The sequence below is a fragment of the Choloepus didactylus genome, chromosome 20 (assembly GCF_015220235.1).
Source record: "Choloepus didactylus isolate mChoDid1 chromosome 20, mChoDid1.pri, whole genome shotgun sequence".
NCBI classification, from domain to species: domain Eukaryota; kingdom Metazoa; phylum Chordata; class Mammalia; order Pilosa; family Megalonychidae; genus Choloepus; species Choloepus didactylus.
The window spans coordinates 13,615,696-13,634,448 of record NC_051326.1 but is presented as its reverse complement, the minus strand read 5'-3'; the positions used below and the strand labels follow the sequence as shown (position 1 = coordinate 13,634,448).

The following is an 18,753-nucleotide window of genomic DNA, read 5'->3' as shown; positions in this document are numbered from 1 at the left end:
CATTGCCTAATCCACCATCATGAAAATTTACCCCTTTCTTTTCTCCTAGTAATTTTATAGCTTTAGCCCTTACATTTTGGTCTGTTATTTATTTTGAGTTAATTTTTTATATGATATTTAATGGTGTATTTTAAAATTTTTTTCTATTCTGGTAACGTATATACAACACAAGATTCCCACCTTAACCACTTTCAGGTATTCAATCCAATGGCATAACTTACATTCACAATGTTGAGCTACCATCAAAATGGTGTCTTTTGAAGAGCAAAAGTATTTAATTTTGATGAAAGTCAGTTTATCAATTTTTTCTTTTATGGATCATATGTTTAGTGTCATTTCTAAGAAATCTTTGCCTAACTCAAGGTCACAAAGATTTTTTCCTATGCTTTCTTTGAGAAGTTTTATAGTTTTAGCCTGTATATTTAATATGGTCCATTTTGAATTAATGTTTGTGTGTTGTGTGAAGTAAGGGTCTAAGTTCATATTTATTTGCATCAAAGAAAGGTCTCAAAACTATGGTAAGTGATAAAAGCAAATTGCAAAATTATATGTACAGTACAATACCATTCATGCAAAATTTAAAAGCACGAAATAGCAAATTTATTCATAGGTACATATGTAGACATACGTAAAAAATTTCACACCAAACTCATTCATAAAGATGTCCCTGAGAGTTAGGTAAGAGGAGGGGACCGGGATGAGAAGACTTGGCAAAGAGGTCGTCTGATTTATCTGTATTATTTTTAAGTTGAAATAAATTTGACACAAAATTTATAATTATCAGTTTGGCAGACTCTGTTATACATTTTTAGTCTTCTGCATTTTTGAAATTTCTCAAATTAAAATATATATATATATATATGACTCAAAGTAAGAATCACTGCTTTAAGCACAGACGGTTTCTGTGGAGCTCCGGGCAGCGGCCATCCCCACGCGGCCTTTCTGAGCTAGAGCCCGCAGAGGCGCTCGTTTCCACACTTTGGCTCAGATTTTCCCAGGTTTGCTCCCACAGAAAACCTTGGTCTTCTGGCATCTCCAGGTTCTGTCCCTCCAAGGAGCAGCAAGGCCCACATCTCAGCTGAGAAAAGGAGCTCTGACTGGACCTTTCTCTTTTTTATTTTATTTTATCCCATTGTGCCCAGCTTTCTCTAAAACGACTGGGGCCTCCACAGGGATAGGTCAGTGTGTCCTCACGCTGCATCCGTTCGCCCCTGGCCCCGCGGAATGGCCGTGGAAGGCCCGGCTGTGTCCGACGCGTGCGGAGGGCCAGCCTGACAGCCAGCCCCGGGGGGCAGCCGTAGGGCCGCCGTGGCCCTCGGGGTGAGAAGGCGCCCTTCCAGGCTCTCCCACCCATGAGCCATGTGGTCTGACATAAAGCTCCTACTCTCCTCATGCTGCTTGTTCTTCTAGAAAATGAGTATAAAAATAAATGCCCTTTCTACCCACTGGTCGTGAGGCTGAATGAGATCACGTGCATGAATCTGTTTATAAACACGAATGGAAGATGTTGGTGGGTCATCGTCCCACGTGTGGCCCCCGTGAGGACCCTCCTGGAGCTCAGCCCACCTGCTCCGCCCCAGCCGGTGCCTGAAAAGCCCCCACCTGTGTGCTGTCCTCTCCTTTTCCTCCCGTTTTCAGTCTAGCCTTGTGCCATTCTCTCTCTCCCCCTCCCTCTTCCCCCCAACCCCTACTGCTCTCCCTCCCCACTTCTTTTTTCTTTTTCTTCCTCTCCCCAATCCTGGGGGCAGCCTGACTCCTTTTTTTCAAATACGATCATGCATTGCGTTGCACGTTGGCTGGGACAAACTGACTGAGAAAAAGAACTTTTCTCCTTCCTCAGAGGCAGGGTGCCCTGCGATAACGTATTTTATCTCTTTGACTCCCCCAGGCCCAGGCCGCAGGGTCGCCACACACCTCGCCCACGCACGGCGGCCGCCCCCTGCCCATGCCCGTGCGCTCGGCGTCTGCGGGCTCCACCCCCACCCACTGCCCGCAGGACGCCCTCAGCGGGGCCGGCGGGGACCTGCAGGAGGCCTTTGCACAAGGTGAGTTTCTGGAACAGAGCATAATGGGCAACTGAGGGGGTTGGGGAAAATGGATAAGATTTCTGCTGAGATTTTTCCAGTTTCTTTTGTGCACTTAGCTTTAAATGATCAGATTGTCACATATGGTATAAAGAAGGCAGGCGCTGGCCCCTTCTCATCAGATGGGCCAGTCTTCCGTGGAAGGTCCGCAGGCTCTGTGAGTGCGGGGGGCAGGCCCTCTGGGTTGTGGGAAGTGCCTTGTCCTTTTGGCTTTGCCGCCTCCAGAGGAATTATATGAGATGATTCTCAAAGTCATGTGCCTGCCTGGGAAGGTCTTCAGGGAAAGCAAAAAAGGCAGAATGGGACTCTAAATAGGGCTTTGCGGGAGGTGCATTCAGTGGGACTTGCCACAGTCATCTGCGGAGCTGGTGACCAGCAGGGCTGGGCAGGTGGCCGGGAAGATGAGCCGGTTAGGGCTGGAGATGAGGGGAGGCAGGTGCTAGTGCTGGGGAGGCAAGTACCCCCAAAGGCCGAGGTGTTCCCAAGGCAGAGGAATACTTTGGCCATGCTTGTCCTAGATCCCTACTCTCTTTGTTGTACGGAGGCTGAGAAGCATGGAATGGCAGGGGCTGTCTCATTGCTCGAGGAGTGAGAACAGTGGGCCTGGGAGCAGGTGGACCTGCTGCAGCCCCTCTCCTCCTAGGTGTCCTGCACCTGTGTCCAGGGGCCAGGCAGAAGTGGGGCCTTTACCCAGCCGTCTCCTCCACGCCCACCCCTGGCATCGCCATCTGCTCTGACTCTCCTCAGGTACGAGGAGAAACCTCCGCAATGACCTGCTGGTGGCTGCTGACTCCATCACCAACACCATGTCCTCTCTGGTGAAGGAGCTCCATTCAGGTGAAACCCAGAGCTCCCACCTGGCCGCACACCATCCCTCCGTGCCCACCCCCTCCTCTCCTTCACACCGGCACTGGTCGAGCTTCACGCCGTAGCACACCCCACCGCACTCTGCCACACACTCTTTGCCTTCTAGGAACACACTGGATGTCTTCACCCAGAGAGCCTCTCTCCCACACATGATCACCCAGAGATAGTTACACATTTAGGTTTCTTCTAAGACTACGTGTTGTGTAGTAAACACAATTCAGAATTTAAGGTGAAATTTAGATCTTGAAGCACAGTCAGGCACCTGCCACACTCCCTTTGTCTTCCATCCATGCCCCTTCCACAGCTGTTCTTTCCCTAGGCCTGACCGACCCACCGATTCTGAAGCTTTCCTGGATGCCCAGAACCAAACCCGCCACAGCAGCTTCCAGACCTCCTGCTAGCTGCCTGGCTGCTCTCTCCTACTCCATTTGTTCTTAAAACCCTCTTCCCTCCTTTTGTCATGGCAAGGCTCTGAGTTCACTCAAGTTGATGACCTGAGACTTGCTCCTTTCACTCCTTCATGTTCACCTGTGACTTCTTTCTCAGTCTCTCCTTCCCTTAGCTGCCCCAGCTGTTTCCCCAACACTCGACTCATGACATTTTTCCCTAAAAAAATAAAAACAAGGAGAGAGAGAGAAAATAAAAGGCCATTCACAAATCTTCATATCCTCAGGAATCCTCACGAGTCCATGAATTATGTAGCTATGATTTTTTTACAATGGTAGCATTTCCATTTAGTATTAAACAGATGGAATCCCTTCTTAAGTGGTAGGTCACACAACCTGCCCTTTTCTGATTCTTTTTACCTAATATAGTGCTTTTAAATACACTGAAGTAGCTTAAAAGGGTTAACTAAAAATATACAGTGGTTTTTCCATGGACATTTCAAACACATATACTTATGTATGGAATTGCCAATACATACTCTTGAAATTAAGCCATAGGTGTTTCTTCAGACCTTAGAGAAAAGTACACGCTCTCATGTGGTCATGGGACTCCAGACGAAGGCCTGTGGCTTTGCGCTTAATTCTGCCTATTTCCAGTCAGAAGAAAATAAGTATGTGGCCTAGGTTGGTTTTACCAATGCAGTTAAGAAGCTGGTTCTCCTTTATCCAAGGCCCCTCTGGGAGCTGCGTAGTGACGTGCTCTCCATCCTGGAACAGTTTCTCAGTCCCCATCAGAATCACTGCCCCCACTCTCCATTGCCTCTACACACATACACACACACACACACACACACACACACACACACACGAGGGGTGATGGCCTTGGGGTGACTTCATGGGTGATTAGAAGGTCCCTTCCTAATAAATGTCACCACAGATGCTGGAAATCCCACTGTGAGAGGGAATTTCTTAGGGGATTTCAGGCCATGGGAATTAGTTTCACTTGTGCCTCATATCTACATAGTTTTATTATGCAAACCTCATGAGCTGGCTGCACTAGGGTGAGAGGTTGTCGCAGCCCGTGAGGGCCATGCCAGTTCAAAGGCCAAAGAAGACAACAAGCATTTTCTGATACATGAACCTTTAGTCAGGGCTTACTTATAGGGTAAGAAGTCATGGAGAGATCATGATGGCTCTCTCAGGCCAGGCAGGCATCGCGTTCGCAGAGAAGACAACCGAGCGATGCGAAAAGGACAGAAAGGCTTTTTATAAGGGTTTAAGACAAAGGCCTTCATAAGGGTGAGAGGAGCATAGATGCAGGAATAGGTCATTCTGACCTGGGGGATGGTGCAGGAAGGACTAGAATAACACTTGAACAATTACATTTTGCTCTTTTTGTGAGACGAAGAGCCTCTCACTTCCTGCCTGCTTGCATAAAGTTACATTTGAAGGTCAATTTACCCTTTTTTTTCTTTACTGGCTTAGAAAGACAATAGGTTAAACATTTATCTGCCTAGGTCATGCAGACTGCTGTGCACCAAAGATCTGCAGGCCTGATTTGCTCAGGCCACGGGTTGCCACAATCCACCCCTGCACAACAGTTTGCCCTGACTCTAGGACAGACTTTACATCCATAATTCACAACAACAATACAATAAACAGCATAGTAATAATACACTGGTACAGAGAGATAATAAACCTATTAGCAAGTGGTGCTATGGCCAGGTTAATGAGTTTTACCATTTAGCACAAGTACTGCCTGGGCTAAAATAGCTAAAGGATAACACTACCAGGCATTCTGCTTTATTCTGTATCTAGTTTTTACCATTTTTTTCAACCTTGATCACAGAAACAAACTTCCTCCTCCACCAACTTTCTGCAACTTTTTACACCTATTTAGGTTTTGTTCCATATCACCTATTTTTTATTCTGATATAACCAGTCATTTAGGAAAAAACAACTCCCTTTTTCTTCAATAATAAAAAGAAAAAAACATCCCTTATACCCTCTACATTCAAGTCATCAAAATAATTCTGGAAATTGTTCTTAAGCATTTCACAACATATTATTCTAATACCATTACACTTGTTAGAAGGCTAAATACTGAAAACATTTTAGTCAATGCATTTAGTGAAATAGTAACACATTTTTTAACAAGAATTAACAACACATGTAAGCATTAAATTGGACAGTTGAGTGGTTTAACAATATGTATATAAACTGAGTCTTCATAGTAGATAGAAGGGTTCCAAGTGAGGGGGTTTTAAATACCATGCTTCCTTCCCCTGCAGGGAGCCCTTCAGTGTCAGAACTACAGTTTTCTGTGTAATTCTAATACCCATGGGCTTAGGATTCTCAATCAGCATGCCTGCATGGGCCAGAACCAGAGCCAATTGACCTTATTTTCCCCAATTTCTAGTGTTTGTGGCACAGGCAAGAGAGAGTTATTGTCATTGCCCCATTGTGGCTTGAAGGCAGCCGGCCCCTTTAGCTGGAATTAATGCTGATACAGTCCTTGAGTCCATCATTTCTATCATCCTTTAAATGTTTAGCCATATCCACGGCGTTGGAGGCATATTTTGTCCCTTTGGACAGAGGAAAGGGGCCAATATAGTTTACTTGCCACCAGGTGACAGGAATGTGGTGTCCTCAGTGCCCAGTCTTCCTGCACAGCCATTCAGCCACTTCATGCGTCGTTGGTGTTAGGCTGTGGAATTTCGCTAGGGCATCCACTTCTATGTTAGCTGGTAATGAATTGGTGTTATGGGCAGAGACATAAAAAACAATTACCCTACATTGTGGCAGGCAGTCCAGATGTCTTCCCACCAGATGGTGTCAGTACTGGGCTGGACAGTCACGGCTGTCCAGGTAGCAGGTTGCCCATGTGCCAATCCATGCAGAGTCAGGTGTATTTCCTTGTCTATTAATGGTGGGCATGAGAGGAGCCACCTTGGGAGTATCCACAGGAAACAGGGCATGCTGCTCTTTCACATAGGAGGCCGGTCCTAAAATTTCGTGCATCTCTGTTTTTAAAGAGCCATTGTCAAAGATGCCACGTCGTAGGAGGTAGACATTCCATTTTGTCAGTGTGCTCACCTGAGCACTCCCCAAATGGGGCTTATTTATAGTGTCCCATATCTGCATACCTGTATGGGTATGATGTTCTGTAAGGTCACTGGGCATCTGAGATAGACCTTCAACACTCGCAACAGAGGATTACAAACTGTGCACAATTGCTCTTTTAAAGGGCTATAGCTGAGTTCTGCGCCCTTCCATAGTTGGGACCAGAATCTAACAGGTATTTAACTTGTTGCCTTTGCCACAAACCCCACCCAAAGCCAATATTGGCACTGGCCACATCCAAATCACAGGGTATATTGGGGTCCACCCCCCTTAAAAGTCTGTGCTTGTTTAATACTTCGCTTAGTCTTTTTAAATACAGCCTGCTGTGGAATATCCAATTCCCACACTTTTCCTTTTCTGATTAGGGTATACAAAGGTTTTAAAATTCATACTACGTAGAGTATAACACTTTCCAATAACTTAACAACCCAAGAAAAGCCATCAACTGTTCAGAAGTAAGCAATGTAGGATTAACTTTACATTTTAACAACAGCTGAAGGAATAGCCTTAGTTTTATCCAACCAGACAAAACCCAAGAAAATGATAGAGTAGTCAGGCTCTTCTGGAGGTTTCCACATTTGAAGGTATCCTTGTGGAAGCACAGCAAATGTCCATTGTTGTTTTCCCCACATGAAGCCTAACATAGGTTGACTGGAAAAAATCTAAAAATATTCTAAATAACATATTAGCAAGGTTTAACACAAAGTTAAACAGAAGCAACCAGTTCACTAATGGCTCACTAGGTTTTTGTCAATATTGGTTACTAGTATCTCTTAGTTTGGCCAAGGAAAACAACTTTTGATTAGAAGCTGCTGCTACTGCTTTGCCCTCTTCCCTCTGTGGGGGATCAGGGTGCTGAACTTCCTCTGCTTTAACCCTTTGTTGGAACAGAGGTCTAGTACACCAACTTTCCTTAGGATCAATTTCCCAGTCAGACAGGGTCTCATCATCTTTTGATGAGGAATCAACAGGGTCCCACACTTTACGGTCCCAGTCAGGGGAAGCCAGGATATGCCTAACTTGCCCTTTGGGCAGCTTATGCCCTCTTACTCTAGTGTGCTGGTGTGCCAATATTTCTAAACATTTATCCAGAGCATCTTTCATTTCTGCTTGTGCTAGCCTCATATCTTTTTCTAGCTTTAATTTACCTCCGAGATGGCTTACAGCCACCTTTGCTGCTAAAGCTTCCTCAGTAGCAGTGCATACAGCCTTTAACAATGGCCAGCCCACCGCACCGCAATCTGGAGGCCCTTTTTTTCTTTCTGAATCCCCAGTGGTCCTGTGGCCTGATACAGGATGGCTATTTGTCCCAGAGAGTTATAAACGTTTCCATACTCCCTTGGCAGATTCCACTCATCTAGGAGGGTACGCACCCCTCCCCACATAGACATCCATTCCACTGGGAGGGTGGGCACCCCTTCCCACATAGACGTCGCAGGCCTCCCCGGTATCCCACCTGGGGCCTTCTCCTTTCCCCTTCCCAAGTTCATGTCACCAGTGCCCAGGATCTCCTTAGTCTCCGGCTGGTGGCTATTTAAATCTCCTGGCTGGCTCGCCAATTGTCGCAGCCCAGGAGGGCCATGCCAGTCCAAAGGCCAAAGAAGACAACGAGCATTTTCTGATACATGAACTTTTATTCAGGGCTTACTTACAGGGTGAGAAGTCATGAAGAGATCATGATGGCTCTCTCAGGACGGGCCAGCATCACGTTCGCAGAGAAGATGACCAAGCAATGCAAAAGGACAGAAAGCCTTTTATAAGAGTTTAAGACAAAGGCCTTCCTAAGGGTGGGAGGAGCATAGATGCAGGAATAGGTCATTCTGACCTAGGGGATGGTGCAGGAAGGACTAGAATAACACTTGAACAATTACATTTTGCTTTTTTTGTGAGACTAAGAGCCTGTCACTTCCTGCCTGCTTGCATAAAGTTACAATTTGAAGGTCAATTTACTCTTTTTTTTCTTTACTGGTTTAGAAAGACAATAGATTAATCATTTAGCTGCCTAGGTCATGCAGACTGCTGTGCACCAAAGATCTGCAGGCCTGTTTTGCTCAGGCCACGGGTTGCCACAGAGGTAATTAGACATCTTAAACATAAAGCACAAAGAGACCAAATACCTTCACAAAACTTAGAAGTTGGTAAGGATACTCAGCAATCTCCCATACTAGGAGAGGATGGGTTTCACAAAATTATGTAATTGAATTTGAAAGATACCTTAGAAATCATGTTGTCCAATCTCCTGATTTTAGAAATGTAGTGAAGGACTGTCAGAAGTGATGGCCTATAGCTTGAAGGATCAAAGCTGGTCCTAAAACTCAGGTCTTAAGAGCAGCAAGCCAGTGCTTCCCACACACTGCCTGTCCCCAAGCAGACAAAATGCCAAATCTGCAGCCCATGAGGGTCCCTCTCGCCGATGCTCCACTCTCCCAACACATTTTTACTACCTCCTTGATAGTGATTTTACAGGTTGTTTTAGGATGAGATTAGCTATTCAGATTATCTTTACACACTGTCTATCTGGGGGTGGGGGTGTGTGTACTATATCTCTGTAGAGCTTGTCCTCCTGATCTTTTTTGAAATATTTTCACAAACAATAGAATCCTAGAATTGGAAAATATCCTAGAAGTCATTTAATCCAACCTGCCACCCAATATGAAAGTTCTCTGTTTGAATATTTCTGGTGAACTCGCTCATGACCAGCTCTAATTGCTGGAAAGTTCTTCCCCCTGGGGAGCCAAGAGCTGCCTCTTTGGAACCAAGTTATCCTTGTTTCACTTTCCATAGCTGCCCAGAACAAGCTCCGTCCCTCTTCTTCATGTTAGCCTTTCAGATACCTGCTGGCAGGTGACACGGCTCTTCTTAAGTGTCCCCTTCTTTAGGCCAACTGTACCCAGGTCCTCCAGCCACACGTGTCATGGCTTGACTCTCCGACCCTTTGCCATCCTGGCCGACCACATCAGGCTGTGGCCCAGTTTCTCAAGCCCCAGTTCAGAGAGAGTGTCCGGGGTGAGCACACTCTGTATCACAGCTTGCCTTACCCTGCAGGGACAGGAGTCTGTGACTTCCCTTGAGTAGGACCCTGGGAGAGCAGCCTTAGATTGCATTCGCTTTTGTCCCCACAGCCACAGTATACTTCAAATACCCCCACAGGCTTTTTATATTTGTTGTCAACTAAAACTCGAGGTTTTGTTATTTTTGGGGGGTGTTGTTTTTTTCTTCAGAGAAGCCAGGGTTGGTCCAGGTGTTCCCCAACCCTGCAATTTCATGATTGCTTTCTGGAACCTGGGTGCAGGACATCACACGTCTCCCTGGTAGATGTAGCCACCTTAGGGAAAAGGGCATAGAGAAGAGGCCAGGAGTCCCCGGCACCCAGGAAGCCAGTGGCAGAGCCAGCAGCTGGGTGGCCCCACTTCTCGGGCTCAGGGTGGGCGGGTGGCTCCTGCTAACAGTGCCAGGCATGGCCTGACGGCTGCAGCCCAGGTGGGTTGAGTCACCCCTGGAGGCTGCGGCCGTGAACCCTCAGGTGGGGTTTCATCCCGAGCCTCGTCCCTCACCCCATTCCTCCTCCTGGGCTCGTGCTGTGCTGAAGTGTCACTGGCCTCCTTGGACTTGTTTCCACAGCAGAGGAAGGTGCAGAGGAAGAGGAGGAGAAGCTGCAGAATGGGAAGGACTGAGGTAAAGGCAGCTCGACAGGACCCCCTGCTTGTGTGGGGAGCTCGAGCTGCGGCCCGGAGGGAAGCACCCTCTCCCTGTGGTTCCCGCTTTCCTTCCTGCTGCCACCTTGTCCCGAGGCTTTTAGACACCACAGCTCCTTCCACCTGCTTTTCCTAACAGAAGGTCAAGTTTTATCCTGGAGGTAGTCATGTCAGTCCATCAACAAAAGCATCCCGGTTTCCTGACACAGTGACAGAGTGATGGGGATCAGGGAGGAGGCACAAGCCCCGAGCAGGACCCCTCACCTCAAGGATTTTATGTCTAGCTAGAGAGCAAGACCAAGGTATACAGAACAAAGTGCAGATAAAACTAAGGGGCAGAAAAAATTAATCACCGAACTTTAAGTGTATGATTCCAACAAGAGTTTCCAGAAACGCAAAGGTTACTATGGCTAGAAGAGTCAGAATGGTGGGGCAGCTTCTGAAGGAATGAAAGCAAGCAAGAAGGGTGTCATCAGAGGACAGTGTTGCCTTCTGGGTTATAGTTTGTATAAACTCTGTCTGATGCTTGTTACGTGCTTAGAGCTGTGCTGCTTTTTATTAATAGCATTTAAATCTCAGCAGCCCTGTAAGATATGTGATGAGACCCCCATTTACCAAGGAGGAAATAGGCTCTGAGAGCTCTAGGTCATGCCCCCTTCAGGGGCAGTGAGTGAACTAGAACAGGGTCTTTCTGACTCCGTGCTCCTATTCTTCATGCTTCTCTGTGACAACTGAACATGTAAAATTCCCCCTGGACAATTGAGACTTAACTGTTATTTCTGTCATGTGTCAGTGTCTCTATTGCTGCTTCCTCTGAAACGTAAGCTCCATTTTAGAGACTTTGGTTTTGTTTATGTTGTATCCAGCAGGGCATCAATAAATTAACAAGCCCAAGGGAGCAAGCAGGGTGATGATGTGAGGGAGCTGGGAGAGAGGAGTGGTGGGGTCACCGCCAGGAGGCCCTGTGGGGGAGGCAGGAAATGTGAGAGGGGCCAGAACTATAGACAGGCTCAGAGAGGTCAGATAACTTGAGTAGTAAGCAGGCGAGCCTGAGTTCAACCAAGATAGCTCCAACTCCAAAGCCCATGCTCTAGTCTGAGCAGAACTGGTAGACTAAGTGAAGTGGAAAAGTCTTAGTGTTTAAAGAATCAAGGAAAAGTAGGAAGAAGTCGAATGGGAGCTCCGGGTAAGGAAGCTGTGACTGGAAAGCGGAAGCCCCTTGGGATGGTGGGGTCTGGAGCCTTGTTGGCCCCTGGGGGGCTAGTGGGGACAAGATATGGAATCTTTGGAGTCTCAGAGGGCAAAGGGTTTGTCAGCAAGGACACAGAAACTGCCAAGGAAGAAGCGGGGATTAGAGGAGAAACATGCCCCAGGTGCTGAAGTCATTTAGTGAGTCAGAGCGAGGAGAAGGCAGACAATAGCTGTGATGAATTGATGAGACTGGCATGGACTTCAAAAGGTCCGAGGTAGACAGCAGCAGTGTTTCAAACAACTAGAAATGCTACAAAGAAACGAAGAGAAGACTGACTTCCTGGTGCAGATAAAGGACTGTAGGGCAAGGGGGGAAGAAAAGGGGGGGTACATGGAAACCAGTTTCCTTTAATGTAAACACATGCACACACACATACACACACACACACAGTCCAACCAGATCCCAGCATTCATGTGGAATGTTCTTGGCTGAAGACGTAACTGCTGCTTCTTTAGCCTGTCTTCCCATCAACCCTCCCTTCCTCAGTATCCCCTCCCGTGGCCTCTCCTCAGTCTCCCCATGCACCCCTGAAGCAAGCACGGGACCTGCCCGGCCACGTGGGCCTGGCCCTGACCACGGACCCTGGCCCTTACCCCTGGCTGAGGCCCGGGTGTAACCGCCTGTCATGTAGCGGGGTATGGTTTCCCTGGCCTCGGGCGCCCTGTCTAGCCCCGTGGTGCCTGCCGGCATCCCCTCTGTCTTTTTGTGCCCCTTGCTCTCAGTACCTCCTTAGCTCTCCTCGCTGCATACACAGGGTGTCTGTGTATCTGTGGAATCTCTTTGGGAGAATGCCTGAACATTTATTTCTGTGGCTTTTAGGTATCACCCCTGAGGGAAGGAGGGTTAAGAGTTGGGGTGAGAGATGGGTAGGGATTTTTAAAATGTTTGACTCTCAGTGTTGTGTAGGTCCTAGGTTATGCTCTTGCGGCTAAAACATAGCAGTTATGTGGGTGTACCGATAAAACTGAGCATTTTGTGGTTGGGGCTTCTGATTAACTAGCATCACCTAGGCACTCGAGATCAATAACTATCATCCAAAAAACAAGAGAGAAAGAGGAAAATATTCTTTTTTGGTTGAAATCATGCTGACATAGAATAAACACAAGCCAGTCGGCACCTTGTCCGGTAAACAGTGTACTCAGTGCAATGGGCACTTTTGAAAAATTCATGACCAGCCAGACTTCCCTTCCATATTCAAACCTACCTCAGGCCTCTCCCTGCTCTCCCTTCTGTCCGGCCTGCATCCCCGGGAGCCACTTCTGCCCCATTGGGGTGCTTTTCCTACTTTGCATCTCCCTCACCACTCAAGGTTTGATTTGTAACCAAGGCCACATAGATGAAACAGACTAACATGGCTTCCCCCAGACTACCTCCAAGCCTCATTTTACGCTCCTGGCTCCTTCAGAGCTTCCTCTCCCAGAGCCTGCCATTGTGGAGTTGGGGGCCGTTGGGAGATTGGCAGCAGAGGCCCTCTGTGAGGTTGGACATAGGCTTTTGGGGTCCCAGCAGCATTGGAGCTTCCAGGGTGCAAGGGCCTGGTTCAGCATTCCCAGGCAGACGCCCCTGCAGGGGGGAGCCCTGTCCTTCAGAGAGGGTAACCTCAGTGATCTCAGAACCACACGGCCTTTGCCCCCTGCTGTAACTCCTCCCTAGATTTAAGGGGCCTTCATTCCCCATTGACTATTAATTTATTTTCCTTCTTCTGGGAAGCATGTCTCCATGTAGCTGTTTCACATCAGTTGCCATTACTGATTGTAGATAGTATGACTGTTATCGTACCTAGTAGAAAAAGTTGACATATTACTAAGCCAAGGGAGGGGCAAGCCTAGCAGCCCACTGGGTGGGTTGGGAAAGCTCCTGGGGAAGCTCACCTGGGTGGTAGGAACCCGGGTGTTACCTCAGTGTGCTGTTTCTGTCCCTGCTGCCACAGGTTAGCCGAGGAGCCCGAGCAGAGGAGGCACGGTGAGTACATATGTGTTCCCTGCCCTTCCCACGGCCCCTCTTCCCTTCCCTCTTCCTTTGGGCACACTTCCCGGCCCAGAGCAGTCCTAGCAGGTGGATACAGTTGGGGCTGCCTTGAGAAGCCCACCTGCCCGTTCTCCCTCTGCTCCCGGCCTGCCCGCCTTGCCCTGCCCGTCTATGGCCTGGTGTCGTCTGTGTTGGGACAGTGTTCACCGGCTGAAACTGGCACTGCCTCTTGGGTTCCTGGTTTCCCGTGGCCTTTCCAGGGGCCCACACCACGACTAGTGTGCTCCTGGGGTTCTGTCATCCTAAACCGTGACCCACCGTAGCCCACAGCCCACAGGCACATTTCAGTAATGCCGGATGGCGCTGACTCTCCAAAGCATGCTAGGCTGTTTTCCTGTGACCAGCCATGCCACACAAATAAATGATGTGCCCATGGCCTTAGGAACCAGGCGTCCTCATTTCTCCACCCCGAGATTCTAACCCTTATCTAGTCCCGGCTCCCGGGTACTGCAGCTCCGTGGTGCGCTCCCTTGAAGGAAGGGACGAAAGCACTTGGACTGGCAGCTCAGGAGAGTTCTTTCAAGTACACAGTCCTTTGCTGCAGCCATAAGAGGTCTTTTATTTTTATCCTTTTTTTTTTTTCTTTACACCCCCTCCTCCCTCATTTTATTTTTAAAAGTTCAGGCATCTTTCTCAGTTACAGAGCTTCAGGGCAGCAAAGCCAGGGCCCCAGGCCCCAGGAGCTGGAAAAGGGGCCCTCCCCGAGCCCTCCAAGTGGTCTCAGCCCAGAACAGCCTCAGGGCCCCCCTACATGGCGTCCTTCCCTCCACACGGTCCCAGGAAGGGCTTTCCCCGGCCCCGCACCTCCCCGCAGCCGGCCTCTTGGACGCGGATGGGCAGCACTGGCGACAGGAACACCCTCACCACCCTGGAGGGGCCTTCACCTCGGCTCAGGGAGCAGAGGCAGCCCCGGCCCTGCCCCTGGACCTGCAAGCTGGGCCGCCCTGGGCAACCAGGGACCTCCAGGGCCTGCCTGAGCCCCCGTCCCCCAGCGGGGTGGAGCTGTGGCATCCCTGCAGCCTTCTGGAAGGAAACTGAGGCCCCGGGCGGTTGGCGTTGGAACCAGCCCCTCCCGGCCTCCTCGCCTCTCTGGCCTGCGCCGGGAGATGTAAGGGAAACCCCACAGCAGAGTCAGATGAGCGGCCTGAAAGGGCCTGCGGCTGGGACCCTCAGCTGCTCTCTTTCCCCCTGGGCTAGGGCCCCTTCCTGCCCCTTGGGACTTGGGGCGCTTCTACTTCTCCTTCTCCCCACAGTCCCTTCTCAGCCACAGTCTTCCCAGGAAACCATCACATTCACACCTCGCCTTGCGAACCCGCCACTTTCTCTCTTCCCTGGAAGCATGTCCTGACCCTGTGACCCACGCAGTGCTCCAAGGGCTCTGGGTACCCCCACCCTGGATAAAGAGATTGCCTCTTTGCCCCAGGAAGGAGTGCCGTTAGCCCTTTTACTCTCCCAAAGCCCGGTGGGTGGACCTCCCACAGCCCCCTCCCTGCAGGCCGCCCCGGGCACTGCCGATCGCAGCAGCGTTGGCCCCAGAGCCCAGGCAGGGCCCGTGGTGACTAACGGCGTGTCTGTCCCGCACAGGCACGGAGGCCCTGGAGCGTGCTGGCGCCAACGGACGCGGGCAGATCCTCGAGGCACCTTCCACCTACCACCGCACCTGGACGGGGCCTGCAGGCGCCGGGGCAGGGGAGCCAGCCGCGGGGAGCGGGGACGCCTGGGCCATGGCTGGCAGGCCGTCCCCTCCTGGCCCTGCATGTCCTGGCACCTTCCCACCCCCTCGGGGCACGGTCTCCTGTCTGCAGCCAGGAATTTACCAGGAGGTTGAAAAGAGAAACGAAAAAGCACCACCGGCCTGTGTGTTCGTGACCTGAGGGACTGCTCTGTGGCACCTTACCAGCTTGCAGGGGCGCTCCCTAGGGTGGGGGCACAAGTTTCTTTCTTACCTTTGACCTTTAAAAACCATCAAGTTTTCTTTCTATCATGCAAAAAAGCTCCATGCCTGGCTCAGTTTTGTAGAATTGACACCCTGGCCACAATGCTAAAAATAGCCTCCTTCCTTCTGTCACCCTGCAGGGGCCGGGGCTTCCGCCCCATTTGCTGCGCCGCCCAGGAGGGCAGGGGAGCTGGGAGTCCCCCCAGCAGCGGGGGCTCTGCGGGATGCGAGGGTGCTGTGGGCCCCACAGGGAGCCCGACCCCAGGGACGCCCTGCCCAAGCAGCTGCCCCTTTCTTAGGGGTCCTTTCTGCTCTGGCACACGTGATAATCAATTCCAATTCCTGGTGATTTTCATTTATTTTTTTCCCCTCCCTGGGTTCCAGGATGTTATTTTTAGTAGAAGAACTGCCATAAATATTTATAAAGGCCAGTAATTGGAATGAAGTGAGAGGCCCCACGGCTGGCTCTCAGCCTCCAGCCCCCTCTGCAGACCCCTGGCCGCCACTTGAGACCTGTGCCGAGCCGGTGGGCGCCACACACGGACGGGGCCGCTGAGCAGGCAGCAGGCGGGTAAGCAAGAGGCCTGCATGGGAACCGTCTCCGCTCCACTTGCGTCCGCCTCCCCTCTCCCCGTCGGTAAGAGGACAAGGCGGAGGGGTGGAAGTGCCCGTGCCTCGGCAGCTGGCCTCACTCCTGCACCCTCAGTCCTGGGGCAGAGGGGCAGGTGCAGCTTGGATGGCTCCAGCCGGGTGAGGGCAAGAAGGAAAATGGGAGCTGGTTTCCCCCGACCTGTACAAGAGCACCTCTTCTCCGAGCCTCAGGGAATCCCTGCACCTGGTCTAGGGCTTCTACTCGCAGCGGCCTGAGAGCCCTGCCCAGGCCACACACCGTGACCAGGTGCAGCGCTGAGGCCCTAGGAAGCCAGCAGGGGCTCTGGCATAGGAAAAGATGGGGGAAAGGAGCTCACACACACTCTGGAAACAGTAAGTGCAGTAGAGACAGGGGCCTGGGCTTGCCTGGAGAGCCAGAGGTGAGTGATCCTCTGGAGAGTTCCCTAGGCCACTCAGTACCAGCCAGTGGGGAGCTTAGGTATGGGTGGGGTGGGGGGCAGCATCTCAGAGGTGACACTGTTGGGTGACTGCTTCCCACTACAACCTGACTTCTCACTTTGGTGCTCTGTCCCCAGAGGGCAGGGCAGACTTCCATCTCCCAGCTCCTCAGAGAAGGAGCCAAGGAAACAGGTGAAAAGAGCTGGTGACTGCAAAGCAGCTAGTGCTCCAGCCAGCCGAGGTGCCCCCTGCAGCTGTGTGTCACTCTGCACGCGGGGAGGTTGCCCCCGTGCCACGGAGCTCATCATCCTGCAGCAGGTTCTGGTGCTCTCTGTCTGCCCACGTCGTGGGAAAGGTCCAGCATCCTATGAACTGGCACCTGGAGGGTGATAAGAGGTGTGGACGTGAATGTCTACTGTTACCTAAGGCCTCTGGGGTGCTTCCTGACTTCCTGCCGTCCTAAAGGGCCCAGATCCATTTAGGAAGTTTGAGCTCAGGTCCCTTTCCTCCCTCAGCCTGGATCACAGGTAGCTGTCCTCTCCTGGTGTCCAGTGGCCACAGACCGCCCTCTGGGCCCTGCACTTCCTTCTCAATTGCTCAGTGACCATTTAAGGGCCTAATTTAATCTGCCTCCTGGATCTTGAGGAAGTAGCAGCCACCACCAAACTCAGGTCAATAAATCCCAGCCACCCTGGTTGTGCTTTATCCATCGGCAGACTCGTTCCTCTTCTGCATTGCTTACTCCCTGCTCCTGTAGCCCGTGACAGCCTCAGAAAGGTACAGTTGCTATGGCAATGCCTAGAGCCATCTGAATTCCTGCTGCACCTTCTGGAAGAAAGGGGCTTATGAAGAGCCATTCATTGGATTCCAAATCTGGTCTTATCCAGCCTCGCCAGTGTCAGGGGTCAGATGTTTCGTTACATACGTGAAGTGGGGAGGTGAGTAGCCCATCTTTCTTGGGAAGATACTCTGTGCCAGAAAACCATCTGCACCTGGACAGGTGTGTGAATCAGAAAACGAAGTGAGGTTTCCTCCCTGGGGCTGTTAGGTAATACACTATGCCAGTGGTTCTCAAACTTAAGCATAAGTCAGGGATTGTTGAAACACAGATTGGTGGGGCCAGAGAATGCATTTCTAACAAGTGGCCATGTGATGCTGAAGCTGTGGGTCCTGACGCTGCCCGTGGAGAATGACATTTACAAGGTGGAAAAAGTCCTCCAAATCAGGCCGAGCAGCCCTCACCCGTCAGGTGGAGAAAGGCCGGAATCAGTTATCCATTCCACAGTCAGTTCTTGGCTGGGGGTCCTGGGAAATGTATCCTGGGACTGGTGATCCCCAGACTGTTTCTTTTTGGGCCCCAACCATCAGGGAACAGAGGCCTCCCCCGGACTTGAAGGTGGGGCAGCGTCACAGCCAGGCCTCCAGTATCGTCGTCGGCACGATACTGGAGTGATGAGTAACGGGTCCCAGGGATTCTTCTTCCTCCTCTGCCTGGGAAGCAGGTCCCCTGGGTGGTGGGCTGGGTGTCCCTGGGTGAGCATGACTCCAAGGAGCGGCCACCAGTGGAGGGCCACAGCTTCAAATACGTGGGCACCGAGTTGGATGAGCATTCCAGAAGACAGCACCAGTTACCAGTTCTGTTAAGTTTTGACTAGGTGGTGAGGGCGTTCGTTTTGATGCTTCAGAGTCCCTAAGGGAGACCCCAAGGAAAACGAGAACTTGCTAGGGAGGAACCTGGGGTGCTTGAAGAGGCAGACACATTGTCATCCTCCTGTTTGCAGGAAACAGAGCCCAGCACTGCGGGGGGGTGGGGGGCAGCCATCATCCGTGGGCAGGCACAGGCCCCTTCCTCCAGCGCCAGGCCTCCTGAATCCAGGGTGCTGGAAGCCAGGACTGAAACCTGCCACGAGGTTGAAACTGTGGCGTGGAGGGCGGGCTCAGGCCCAACTGCCCACTGGGCACCGGACGCAGCATGGCAGGTGCGAGCGAGGCCATGTGGGGGAGCAGAGACAGTCACCACTCACAGTCTGTTCTTGCCACTCAGAATTATTGGTCTTGGGCTTGCGATGGGAAGAGCGGGACCCTGAGACACCCAGGGGTGTCTCCCCATGAGGTTAAGGGGCATGGTTGATAAACAGAGAACTGATAGCTCCTGGGCCCAGGCACACTGCTAATCAATAGGGAGTTGATGTAATTCATAATCAGTTGCAGCCTGAGTCACCTTCAGCCACAGCCAGTAACAGAAAAAGCTCCCGGAACGTAGCTTATGGCCACTGCCAGGTCTGAGGCCTGAAGTCTCTGGGGGGCAGTGGGGGGCCGGGGGGCAGGTGCT

The 18,753-nt window shown here is 50.9% G+C and overlaps 1 protein-coding gene across 12 annotated transcripts in view; it reads left to right on the top strand.

Annotated features, from left to right (window-relative positions):
* The window catches only part of DTNB (dystrobrevin beta), a 386,425-nt gene extending 370,991 nt beyond the window's left edge, over positions 1 to 15,434 (top strand). For 7 of the 12 annotated variants that reach the window (XM_037812551.1, XM_037812550.1, XM_037812552.1 and 4 more), the window contains 5 exons: positions 1,889 to 2,045; positions 2,832 to 2,921; positions 10,082 to 10,135; positions 13,338 to 13,369; positions 15,020 to 15,434. In XM_037812551.1, coding sequence (XP_037668479.1) covers positions 1,889 to 2,045; positions 2,832 to 2,921; positions 10,082 to 10,134 — 300 coding nt within the window. In that variant the 3' untranslated portion in view covers position 10,135; positions 13,338 to 13,369; positions 15,020 to 15,434. The remainder of the gene's footprint in view (positions 1 to 1,888; positions 2,046 to 2,831; positions 2,922 to 10,081; positions 10,136 to 13,337; positions 13,370 to 15,019) is intronic. The other 5 variants (XM_037812561.1, XM_037812560.1, XM_037812557.1 and 2 more) reach the window with 3 other exon arrangements.
* The last annotated feature ends 3,319 nt before the right edge of the window (positions 15,435 to 18,753 follow it).